Consider the following 14,229-nt stretch of genomic DNA (forward strand, 5'->3'; position numbering starts at 1 on the left):
TCATGGACTACTGTTATTAGTGGAGTCACACAGGGTTAGTTGTTGGGTCCACTGTTGTTTTGTATATTTATCAATGATATTGATGAAGGTATATCAGGCTTAGTGTCAAAGTTTGCAGACGATACAAAGATTGGCAGGGTTGTTAATCACAGTAATGGCAGTGTGCTATTGCAACAGGATCTAGATAATTTGGGCAGATGGGCTAAGAAGTGGCAACTGAAATTTAACCTTGACAAATGCAAAGTACTGCATATGGGTAGAAGTAACCCGAGAGAAAAGTACCAACTGTGTGGTACTACACTTAAGGTGGTAGAAAATGAAAAAGACCTGGGAGTAATTGTGCAGCCAGATATGAAGTTTTCTGAGCAATGCAGACAGGCTGCCAGGGCAGGTCATGGGGTTTTGTCAATGATATATAGGAATTTTGCTAGCAGGGAAAAGGAGGTGATTGTTCCTCTGTATAAGGCAATGGTCAGGCCAAGCCTTGAGTACTGTGTACAGGTCTGGAGGCCTCATTTTAGGAAGGATGTCAATTTGCTTGAGCGTGTACAGAGAAGGGCAACAAGATTGGTGAGGGGAATGAAGGGATCCTCTTACCAAGAGAGGCTTAAGTTCTGCAAATTGCAGTGGCTGGAGACTAGGCACCTGCACGGTGATCTGATTGAGGTGTATAAGGCCTTGAATGGGTTGAGCACACTGAATTCTGATGGGATCCTTCCACTTGTTCAGATTACGAACCTAAGGGGGCATAAATTCAAATTAAGAAAAGACTGATGTTAATTAGATGTGCGGAAATTTGCCTTTAGCCAGCAGGTGGTTAATTGCTGGAACAAACTTCCATCTGTCGTTGTGGAAGTTGATAGGTTGAATAAATTTAAGGAGGAACTGGACAGGCATTTGGAGGGAATGGTGTGATTTGTTTTTGGCTGATGCTGCATAAGCTCATACACTTGCTTTCTTGCATCACATGCCACTACTACTACTACCGTTAGACAAGTCAGACTTTTAAACACTTTAGAAATGCTGTAACATTTCAAAATTTTGAACAAATTGTGTTCAAAATTCCACTCATTAATTAAAAAAAAGTGTTCAAAAGTGTTAAATATTTGAGTGGCTCGGTGTTTAGGGGCACTTGCCTGTGAAATGGGGTGGCCTCAGTTTGAATCAAACCAAATTATTTTTATGAAAATAACCTGTGGCAACATCCAGCAGCAAATTTTTTAAAAAAATAAAAATAAATAACCAAGTTCAGTGAGCACAAAGCATCATGGGAAAGGAAAAGGAGTCTGGAGAGGAGATTGGGCAAAGAATCATGGGAGGGAGACAGAACCTGTGATGCCATCAGTACAAGGAGTGACATGATCCGTGATGTCATCTGCACAGTTCAGTTTATGCATAACTGTCTTGTGACACCTAGACTGATGTCCATCTCCACCTATATTCATGTATCCAAGTAGAACACACACACACACACACACACACACACACACGTGTGTGTGTGTGTGTGTGTGTGTGTGTGTGTGTGTGTGTGTGTAATTTTTTTTTTTTGTGTGTATATATATATACATACACACACATATGCACACAAAAATCCCGCACCCACCAGCAGTTGTGCAAGTCTGATGGGTGCCAGCATCTCCCACTTCTAGGCTGCCCAAACCTAGGAGAAAAAAAAATAAAATAATAATAATAATAATAAATTTAAAAAATATAAAGAAAAATTTATTCCCCCCCACTTCTCTTTGACCAGCCCGCAGGGAATAATCCCTGCTTCAGTAAATTCTACTGATACTAGCAAACAAAGCAAAACTAATAATAAAAGATTCCCTTTACACGCTCGCCAAAGAAAGAATACTCCCAAAGTGCAATCCCACATCAGTAATATTTAACTGATGCCAGCAAAACAAACAAACAAACAAAAAAAAAAGTACAGTCATGCAGTTGTACTAAAAGCCTAATCTACACTAATCAAAATAGAGAACTGCTTCCTTTTAAGGAATACGCTCCTACAAAATTCCTGTAATAGCTTAAAATGTTTTTCATCAATCAACCATTCTGTTTCAGTTCCCCTATTCAATGTAGGCAAGCTAGCTCTTAACTTACTTCTAAATTCTTCATAAATTGGGCAATCATACAAAACATGAGCCCAAGTCTCGTTGAACGTACAGGAGCATAAGGGATCTGTTTCCAGACCTAGATCACATAGCTTAGATTTTAATGAGCCATGTCTCCCGCCAGCAAATAAGACACTTCCATGGTTGGGTAAAACCACTTAGTCTTCTTACCTGTATTAAAACTTACTTTTGGAATAAACAGCCTAGTAACATATCCAGTATTACTTTGTGCTCCAATGGTTCTGCGGTATTTAATTTAACTTTAACCATATATTTTTTTCCTCAATTTTCCTATCTACTAAAATGTCATTAGTAACACCCAAAAATGAAATCTGAATTCTCTTTCTCAAGAAATAGCTGAACCCTAAACGCTATATATAGATCTAGCGGAAGGGTGCCAGCAATTACCTGGATTGCATGTGTAGAGATGGTTTTACATACTCTTAATATTGTTAGAAACATGGATCTCTGAATTGAGTTAATCTTATTCCTAAATTTAATTACATTAATTCTCTTAAACCAGAAAGAAGCAGCGTATGGTACTATAGGTAAGAATACAACCTTATAATATAACCCTAGGACCCTTTTACTGAGTCCCCAGTCCTTTCTAGTAACCCTTACAATAGAGGCAGTAAATTTTTTAGCCTTGCCACTCAGATATTCAAGATGTGCCACAAACGACATATTATCATCTATAATTAAACCAAGGTACTTGACCTTACAGACCAAAGGTATCTGCTTATTATTAATAAGTACACGAGGAGGCCTACTGTAATCAAGTTTCCCTTTAGTCAACATCATAACCGTCTTAGTAGAAGACATACTAAGTTTATTATCTGTAGCCCAATTGGCAAGACTATCCACAACCATCTTAATTTTACCCTCGATATCCCTCCTTGATTTTCCTTGCATGCATAACACTAAATCATCTGCATACGCAGTTTTATGACAATCAAATGTATCATCATGCAGCCACATATTAAGTACCAGATTCCAGAAGACTGGACCTAACACTGATCCCTGTGGGCAACCCCTGTTAATATCTCATTCAAATTTAGAATGTGGTGCCTTAACAATAATTCTCCTCCCATTCAAATAATCTCTAATTATTCTGTATAATAAATCCGGGCACTGTAGTGTTCTCAAAGAAGCCAACACACTCTCATGCCAAAAAGTCTCAAAGGTCCCCTCAAAATCAATGAAGAGGACCAATACATATTTGCAATTAGAGTTTATACTAGAATTAACAAGATTGTGTATTGCATCCTCTGTCGAGCTTTTTCTTTTAAAACCAAATTGATGTGGAAAATCTAAATTCCTGGCCGAAAATAAAGCCTCCAATCTCATTAATATCAATCTTTCCAATACTTTTCCAAGATTTGATAACAATGAAATAGGCCAGTAGCCTCTTGGATCAGTAACTGGTTTGCCAGGTTTCCTTATTAATTTTAGTAAAGCCATCTTCCAGAACCCAGGTACAGTCCCAGAAATAAAATATTTATTAAACATGTTTAATATAAGATCAGGAAACATATCTACAATTTTAATAATACAGCTATTCTCAAGCTTATCAATTCCTGGAGTTATATTAACATTAAATTTAGAGCAAACTGATCTAAGTTCAGTATAATTAAACAATTCAACATCATTATTACCAATATACCAAAATTCTCTTCTCTAACCTTCCTCTGATACTCAGAATCCTCATTATGGTCATCCATCAAAAATAATTTATCAGTTATTGTAGTTATTGTTAACCAATTAGTAGTTTTTCCATTATCAGAAGTAACTGTACTTATTGCATTATTTAAATTTAGTTTATTCCTGGTTAGCTTAAACAGAAGTCCCCAGGGATCAGTATTCCCAACATTACAAACCAGATCTTGCCATGCCTTATGTCATCTGCACAAAGGATTATGGGTGACAAATGTCCAAAGTGTCAGGGATGGTGGCTACCACAATTAAATTGGTTCCGAGTTCCCGTAGCCGCCACCTAGTGGCAGCAGGCACAACTAAAATCAGTTCAAAGTTTGGTTAAAACTGACAATATAATTAGTGATATAAAAATACCAGTAAAAATTGTTGATTAGTGCCATATTGTTCTTTTAAAAGTAGGGATATGAAAATAACCGTATGCAAATAATTATGTTTAAAAAAAAAAAAAGGATTATGAATGCAATATCATTTTTACAGTAAATATACCATTAATAAATTGGCAAAAATGAATCTATGAAAATTCTCTATTGGAAATTACACTATAAATTATTAAATGGTTACACTATGAAAACTGAAAAATATATACATATTTTTGACAGTTTTCATAATATATATATAGAATAGAAGTAATAGGTACAGGAGTTGTAATAAGAGGAATACAGACCTAGGTTACTACTATGTAGAGCAGAAGACACCCAATGACTATAAATAAATAAAAGATAAATAAAATATAGGAGGTTATGTTTTTAGTGAGGACAGAGAACAGCAGGTATTGTAATCAACCCATGGGTTAGATAACATGGAAAGGCAGTCATAAAATAACACAATTCGAATCTGCAACACAAAAAGTCAAAAATATTATATTATAAGTACTTAGTGCTGTACTTCAGATGATTTCAACGTCGCTAACAAGGGCCAGCCGGCAAAATCAATCAAAATGCAGCAAAAAGTAAGGCCTCTGTTTCTAACATGAAATATACGTAACACATGGTAAAAAGATACCAGGTTTTTAGTTTATTGTTAATGTTCGGAAGCCAGGTTAATCGTAATGCTAACATATATATCATGGCTGACCCGACAGAGGCAGAGAAATGATAGATAATAAAAAATATAAGTAGTAAATAATTACTAAAAATAATTGAAGGTTGAAATTACTTTGTGCAATCTCCTTTCCAGGCAACATCCTCGTGTGTGCATGTGCGCGCGCGTACGCGCACGCACACACGCACACAGGGTATCAAAAGTTCATACCCTGACCTAGATAAAACATCAGTAGAAAGATGCCGTTTTTAATAGAAGTTGTCTACACATTCAATAACTAACATGTGAAATTTCATTCTCGTAGGTGATCATACACCAGAGGTGGAGCCTGGAATCTGAGGAAGGACACTATGGTTGACAAAGTGGAGTATCAAGCAGTGATCAAGTAGCATTTGCAGGACAATAAGGCTCAGGAAATTGATGAGAAATGAAAGCTGTGTATGGGCAGAATTGTCCATCCGATTAAACTGTAAAAAAAGAGGAAATGGGAGTTCCAATGCAGTGGCACAAGTGTCTTTGACAAGTCAAGAGAAGGCCATCAACATCCACAGATAGTGAGACAGTTGCAAAGGTGCTGAGTGACAATTCATTTCATCGTAAATGCAGTGGGAATTAGTTAAGGGTCTGCCCACAACAATTTACATGACCATCTGCACATGTCTCCACACGATGGGTTCCAAGACTGCTGACACCTTTGCAGAAGCAATGTCGAATGCAATGTTCTTGTTGGATTTGTGCTACTGCAGCACCCTATTCTCCTGACCTAGCACCATCAAACTTATTGTTTCGAGAAATGAAGAAACCATTGCATGGACGCCACTTTGATTTGTCTCAAGAAATCATCAATGAGGTGGAATCATAGTTGCAGGTAAAAAGTGCCGACTTCAATGATCTAGGCATCAAACAACTGATCCATAGATGGGAGAAATGCGTTACTATACATGGAGAGTACATAGAAAAGTTCCTGTGAAGTTAACTTTTTAGGGCTATTATTTCTAGGTAAAGGTACAAACTTTTTGATACCCTCTCGCATATATAGAAATATACAAAAAAAAAAAAAATATATATATATATATATATATATAACTAATAAAGTTATGAAGTGGGATATCTTAACATTAGAACAGGTAAAAATAAATATTGGTATTAGGATCCCCACACAAGTGTCCACTCATAACTGTAAGTGTATTATGTTTATAGAAATGTGTCCTCGTGGGCCAATTTGCATGTGGTGTGGGCTCAAAAATTCAGGACAATTCGCAGGGGAAAGCCCACCCGCCTCTGCCAGAGATACACTAACTACAGCCTCAAATGAAGAGGACATGAGAAATTCCTCCAATCTTTGATGGGAATCGAACAGAGCCCTCAAAAGGAATGGCAGACAGCAATGTATTGTGGCAGCCGTGGAGGCTATCAGAATAGGTGAAGCCCAATTTCACTGTAGAAATAATAATGAAAAATATTTGGAAATAGATTTGCTATGAACATGTAAAAAGGGACTGTCACAATCCATCAAACCTACTAAGAGTTTGTTGCATGTGCTTACATTTGCTAGAACTTACCTGTGGGGAAGACACCAAGTCCATGAGTTTTAAGATGAGTCTAGTCGCACTCTCTCGAACCTGCAGATTCAAAAACAAGATAAATACTAAGTCAGATACAATAACAACAACAATAAAAATAATAATTTAATAATAAGATTCTTTATTAACATAAATTGTATACAGTAGTGATTTTTTTTATTAGAAAAAATAAATAAATAAAAAATAATAATGTAATAGTAATTAAAACGAAAAAGGACTACAAGTTGTGCATAACATGAAATGATATCTGCTAACTAGGACCAGCACTTACATAACTGTCCTTTACAAGCAGAAAGATAGGCCAAGATGCCATCACAATATGCCTTGTTAACAGACCACAGGTCGATGTTGACCAAGTTGAGTATACAGAGTCACATTTGGGAAATGTCTCTTGAAATTCTGTAACCTCTGGATCCTTGAGCATATGAGTACTCTTCATGATCAAGATTCATTAAGTAAGAACAAGTTAAATCATGACATGCCATTTTGTGCAGTTTTTATAACTAGATTTTTTAAATTATTTTTTTAAGAAAACCCCAAACATGAAAGGTATTAGAACCTATAGTACTAAGTATCGTTCATAAGTTGAACATTGAGAAACTGAAAGAAGATACTTACTGACAGACTTATTTCTGTAGATTGTAATTTTCAGGAAACATGCAACCTCATGTATTCCTTCAACCAGAAGTTGAAGGAATACATGAGGAAGAAGAAGGCCTGGGTTCTACAAGTTTAAAGCTGGACAGTAAAAGGATGCTGACTAGTTGCTGCATGTGTTCAGAGTGGTTTGGAAGGAGGGGAATTATATAAAGCAATTCAGAAAAACAGAGCCCATGGAAGTGTCTATAGAAAAGGAATGCAGCAGAAACAATGTCTATGAGACAGAGTGGACTACTCTTTGCCTGTTCAAAATCCAGTTTGGATTGATTAATAACTGCTTCACAATTGAGGCAAGCTTTGATGTAGGCAGAAAATGAAGCTGGAGATCTGGATGCAAGTCAATTGCAATATGCAACATTCTTATTCTGAACAGCCATAGCACATTTATTTGAAAATCAAGTTTTAGATAAATTATGAGGTTTTAAGATAGTGTGTCGTGAAGGATTTCACCTCCACAAAAAATAATTTTTGGCACGATCTGAGCAAACGTTGACATCAGAAGATTTCAAAACAGTAATCTCACCAAAGAAAAGGAAATAAATTTCGAAGGTCATTCCACTTTGCTTTCTTGTAACAACAAACAACAAAAGATTGAGAACAGCCACAAAAGGAAGGCCCCACTGGAGAATGGTCCATCACCAAGTTGTGATCAAATGTACCTAGAGGACCACTCACCACAACTGTGTACTTTGGTTGTTCATGAGAAAAAGATCAAGAGTGTTGGCTCTGTGGTTAGGATTGTTGGGTATTCTGGTAGGTGAATGAATAATCTGAGCAAAGTCATTTGTAATTGCAAAGGCCTCAGTATCTCAATAAGCAGGGTCTGTGTGACTAGAAAGCAATAGCCAGATAAGATAGAGCTGTAAACAAAATCACCACAGAAAATTACCTCACTGTTAGGGAAGCTGGACTGGAGAAAATCAAGTTTGAAAGAAACAAAGTCAAAGAGTTCCAAGTGATTAGTTCAGTTGGGAAAACAACAGAGGCAACAGATGAATTTGACAGAATGTGGTAGTGAGATTTTAAGCCAGAGAAGATCGAAATGGGGAGACTCCAAAATAATTAGTCTCTGACAGGGAACATCAGTGAAGACATATGCACCATACCACCTTTGAAGCGAAAGGAATCGGACAGATAATAATTAGAACAAATGAGATGAGCAGTGGTTTTTTTTTTTTTTTTTTTTATGAGAACCCCAAACACGAAAGGTATCAAAACCTATAGTACTTAGTACCGTGCATGGGTTGAAGGAGAAGTATGGGGAGAGGGGGGATGCCGGAAACTTTGCTCTAGAGACTAAACATGGGTTTCGCCACTTCAAGCCTCCAATAAGCAAAGTGGTGGTATTTCACCGGTTGATGAAAGTCATCTACCACCTGGTTGAATCAACCAATACAGTAGATTGTCGAAATAACGGCACCCCAAAAAACGGAACATTTGAGCTAATGGCATATTGAGATTGGATGTTTACATACAACGCAGATGTCTTGCAGTGCCAAAAAAAAAAAAAAAAACAGCAAGCCACGTGATTACTGTATTTGTTTATGTTCGCCGTTTTGAAAGTGAATCAGATATCACAGATTATACCACTGTTTTACATTTATTTTAAATTAAAAAACCCTCACTATGGCTCCAAAAGTTAATAAACCAAATACAGAAAAGAAAAGAACAACATTAAAGCTTAGTGACAAACTTGGTAGAATCCAAACTATTACATTAGGGTCACTCGAGAAGTCAATTCATATATCCAGGTGTATTGTGTCTGTAAATTGCGTTTTCTCTAGTTGATTTGCCTATTTTGTGTGAACGCAAAAACCTTGCTATCTATGCCTGACACTGACTAACTCTGCCACAGAGTGAAAAAAGCCCATGAAAGCTCCATGCATCATCAATGGAATTGGAAACTGGGCCTTTTCCATCCAGTGTGGGGAAGGAGGTCATGATATCAGTGTGCTACCGGCACAGACTAAATTACAGATAATAAAGAATATAGAACAGGACATAAGCAGGAGTGTATTAATGGCAGAATATAACATTAGCATTACGAAAGGCACATGATGCAAGAAAGCAAGCTTATATAGCATCAGCCCACAAAAAAAAAAAAACATCTAATTTCACCAATCCACTCGATCCAAATGTTTGTCTAGTTCTGCCTTGAATCTATATAAGCTATCAACTTCTACAACAGATGGAAGTTTGTTGAAGCAATCAACCATACGCTGGCCGAAGCCAAAATTTCCGTACATCTATCCTACAACTGTCTTTCCACAATTTCAATTTATGCCATCTCAGGTGATTATTCTGAGCAAGAGGAAGAATCCCATCAGCATTGAGCGTGCTCAAACCATTCAAGGTTTTATACACCTCAATCAGATCACCTCGCAGGTGCCTAGTCTCCAGACACTGTAATTTGCAAAACTTAAGCTTTTCTTCATAAGAGCAATCCTTTGTTCCATTCACTAATCTTGTTGCCCTTCTCTGCACTTGCTCCAGCAGCTCTACATTCTTCCTAAAATGAAGCCTCCAGACCTGTATACAGTGCTCAAGGTGTGGCCTGACCATTGCCTTATACAAGGGGATAATCACCTCCTTATTCCTGTTGCTAGAAAAATTCCTGTATATCATTGACAAGATACCATGAGCTATTCTTGCAGCCCGTCTGCACTGCTCAGAAAACTTCATATCTGCCTGCACAATTACCTCCAGGTTCTTTTCATTGTCTGCCACTGTCAGTGTAGTACCACACAGTTGATACGTTATTCTGGGGTGACTGCTTCCCATATACAGTACTTTACATTTGTCAACGTTAAACTTCAGTTGCCACTTCTCAGCCCATCTGCTCAACTTTTCTAGATCCTGTTGCAGCAGCGTACTGTCATTAACAACCCTGCCAAACTTTGTATCGTCTGCAAACTTGGACATTAAGCCATCATCAATATCATTAATAAATACAGAAAACATCAATGGACCCAACACTGAACCCTGAAAGATTCCACTAATAACATTAGTCCACTGATTACCACTCTGTCTTCTCCCACCTAACCATCCCTTTATCCATAGCAGCAATTTGCCTCCAATGCCACACTGCTCCGATTTGTGCAGCAGTATCAAAAGCCTTTCTAAGATCCAAATATATGATATCAAAGTTATTCCCTGCATCCAGTTCCTTTGTGACCACATCATAGTATCCAATCAAACTGGTCAGACAAGACTCCCCTTAACAAAACCATGCTGTGTCTGAGCTATAACTGGCTGTGATTACTTGTGTCGCCCTTAGATCCTCCTTTGTGAATTGGGGTCATATTTTCAAATCTCCAGTTCATGGGTACCTACCCTGAATCCAGGGAAGCTCTCATAATTGTGTCAAGGGGTTTGCTTACTTCCTTTGCTGCCTCCTTTTATATGACTGGATAGATCCCATCCATCCCACGTGCCTTTCTTATGTTTATCTTCAACATTTTCTCCTCCACTTTGCTCTCAGTTATTACAAAATCATCTAGCTCACTGCCAGAGTTTAATTCACCTCTGGCATTCCACTCCCTGAATAACTCCTCATGTGTGAATATAGATGCAAAATACTCATTTAATTTGTTAGCTACCTGAGCAGGATCAACAACAGTTGAACCATTGATATCCAGTGGACCAATCTGATTCATCCTTCGGAAAATTGTGGCAAGAGATTGTTTGCCCCTCAGAACTCTTTGCTGTTTTTCTTTGCATCCTTTGCCAAACATTTCTTGTAATCTGTCTTTGCCTGCCCAACCTCATTTGTGACTTGGTTACAGACCAGCTTATATCTATCACAGGCTTCTGTGTCACCCATTAATTTATATGTATTCCATGTATTTTTCTTCTCTTCCACATGTCTCATTAGTTCATCTGACATCCATTTAGGCCTAAACCTTGAACAATATTTCTTAGTTGGTATGAAAAGCTTAGTAGCTTCCAAGATTAGTTCCTTGAATGCTTCCCATTTTGAGTTTGCTGTTGGTAACATCATCAGTTGGTCCCACTGTATAGAATTTAAATACTGTCTCAGACCATCATAGTCGCCTTTACGAAAGCAAAAACCCTTCCCTTTACCCCTGATGGTAGTTACTTCTTTGAGTAAATCCCACTTCAGCACATTATGATCACTGCCACCTAGTGGTTCCTTTATCTGCAGATTCTTAATCAAGAGTATTAATCCCTCTAGTTGCCTCCCAAACATGCTGCTGTAGAAAACAATCATCCAATAAATCCACAAAAGCCTTGCTAATGTGTGAGTTACCACCCACAAATTCCAGTCAATATCTGGGAAATTAAAATCCCCCATTATAAGACTGATTTACTGGCCCACTATTTCCCTGTACAGTTGTTTATTATACTCATCAGTCATTTGGCCTATAACACACTCCTACTCTCAATTTTGATTTCCCAGTGCTTATGTCACGCCAAACTGACTCGACACTGCACTATCCAGCCATGTTGACTGGCTGTATTTCCTTGGATTTTATGTGTTTCTGAAGTAAAAGCATAACCCCCTCCTCCCTTCCTGTACACATTGTACTCCCCAAATTCCATTTCTGCATTCCTTATATCTGTGTGAAACCATGTCTCTGATATCCCAACAATATCCGCCTTTGATGTTTTGACCAACACCTCAAATTCATCAATTTTATTTACCAAACTCTTAGCATTGGTGTACACGCAACAATAACATTGGATCATGAACATGCTTATGTTTTTATGTATAATTAATAAAAATTGCATTCTTAATCTTTCTATTTCTTCATTAAGTATATTAAAAATAAAACTTTCTAGATAATGGAAAAATTGAAATAATGGCACCTTGAATCCTCGAAGGTACAGTTATTCTGAAAGTCTACTGTAATTGTGATTATGTAAGAAAAAGTTTGTGTGACTTGGCAGACTAAGTGGGAATGTACATCACTAAGATTAGAAATGAGATAAAGTATATTTGTAAAATGAACAAAGCGTTTGTGAGGTTTAGATATTTTCACTGATAAGTCTGTTCTATTAGTTTGACTATTCATGATATATTTAGTAATAAGAAAATGTGGACATGCTGTATGAAATAATGAAATTTTTGGATATGGCATACAACACACAGCAAGAATATATCCAGCTCCTTGGCATAGCATGACCTCAACAATGTCTTCCTGAATACAATCTACTCAGACTCCCTCCAGTCACTATACGGCATAGTAGAGGCAGTGAGATTATCACTAGCTGATCTGGATGCCTCCTAGAGAGGAACCAATCGGTTTCATCCAGTTGGCTATCTAGCAGCCAACCTGCAAACACCATTTTAGAGTTGTACCGTAAAAATGTAAGAAAGATTGGATCGCCATGATACTCATCATAACATCAAAAGACATCAATCATACTGCATGATGAAAAATGAGGGAATAGGTTGCTCTGGAGACTAAATGCAGGTTTCACCACTTGAAGCCTGCAGTAAGCATAGTGCTGGTATTGCACTGGTTGATGAGAGTCATCTACCACCTAGTAACAAAGAAGGGATGGCATTCCTCTGTGCGGTGTGGATGCCACACCTTGACCCCTGCTTAAGTTAGTACCTATAGTATACTAGATGCCGCATTTTGGGACTTGCACACAGGGGTTATACCTAGGGTTACTGAAAGTATCACCATTGTGAAGATGCAAGCAGAGGATTTGGTTGTCACAGGGAGGAAAAAAAATTAGACTTCACAAAATTCAGTCCACTTGACATAAGTGTTACCTGAATATCAGTTCCATCAGCATTTTTGATTCCAAGCAAGCCCAGCTAGTTATACTAGAGTAGGTCTGTCACAGCCTCAGGGACCAAATAAACATTACGTTACAGGTTGTTTCTAATAGGCAAATAATTTTTTGGCCCATTGACTATTTTGCTACAGTGTGCCTATTCATATAATATGCTACTTCATACAGTTTTTAATATTATCGAGTGTATTTAAGTGTTCACAGTCTCTGATGGGGATCATTACCACAATACCATTGCAGATGATCATAATACAAAATCTGTGCCTATCACAATCACATGCAGTTCACCATAACTTTTAACAGTTGATGAAGAAAGTGCATGTGATTAAAGATTGATAAAGCTCCCAATAACTGCCTCCATGTCAGTACAGCAGAGATGTTTAGGTTCAAATCCTGTCGAAGTCAAGAGGAATTCTTAAAAGCCTCATCAACTGAGGCTTCAGTTGACCAATTTCAGTCAGAAGGAGCGAGGTGTTCTCCAGTTATTTCAGGTATTTCAGCACACAAAACATACAAATTCACCTCATGAAGACACTTATAATAGTCTTCACAATATGGCCTTAGATATTAATGCACTATATATAAATCAAAATAACAATCCCAACAATGTGATGCTTAGTCTAACATATACAAAATAAAAATTAATTATCAATATTATACATGCATGTGATTTTAAACTAGTTTACCTGAATAACAAATACCTCAATATCTGTCAACTTCACTATCTGTCATTTCCCATATCCGTATCCACCACTTAACACCATTATCTGTCGTTTATTCTTGGAAAGAGTATCAGGAAATTAGGCCCAAACTCAGCATTCTGATGAACATTTATGAGAGCTTGAAGAGTAAGCTGGATGCCCTCAAAGAATTTAAAATGGAGGGCCCATCAAGCTCTCAGCTGCCTAGCTCAATGCTGGAGCCCTGACTTGTGCATCAGGCAACACAGTGGCAAGCTTATTAAATCAAAGGCATCCAGTCAACATGGGTGGCCAGTGTAATGCTGAGTCAGTTTGGTGTGAAAAAGGCACTGGGAAAATGAATACAAGAGTAGGAGTGCATTATAGGCTTAATGATTGCCATGAGGATAATGAACAACTCTACAAATATAAAGTAGACTAGTAAATCAGAATGTCTTATAATGGAGGATTTTAACTTTACAGATAGTGAATGGAACTTGTGGGTTAGTCACTCACACACCAGCAAGGCTGTTCTATACAGCAGTGTATTAGAAAGGCAACAAGAGGAAGCAATACTCGTATCTGATATCACACTGTGCTAATGTGGTATTTACTTAAAGGCATAATTGCTGTCAAGGCACTGCTCCTACTGGATGATGTGCCAAG

General features: G+C 37.6%; 1 protein-coding gene across 1 annotated transcript in view; it reads right to left on the reverse strand.

Moving 5' to 3' along the window:
- chb (CLIP-associating protein) overlaps window positions 1-14,229 on the reverse strand; it is a 1,004,436-nt gene that overhangs the window by 869,545 nt on the left and 120,662 nt on the right. Inside the window, exon 5 of the mRNA XM_090388867.1 lies at window positions 6,434-6,493. Within this exon, the coding sequence (XP_090244993.1) occupies window positions 6,434-6,493 (60 nt within the window). The remainder of the gene's footprint in view (window positions 1-6,433; window positions 6,494-14,229) is intronic.

This window comes from Mastigoproctus giganteus, chromosome 14, assembly GCF_048544385.1.
Source record: "Mastigoproctus giganteus isolate SK-2022 chromosome 14, ASM4854438v1, whole genome shotgun sequence".
In the NCBI taxonomy this organism is placed as follows: domain Eukaryota; kingdom Metazoa; phylum Arthropoda; class Arachnida; order Uropygi; family Thelyphonidae; genus Mastigoproctus; species Mastigoproctus giganteus.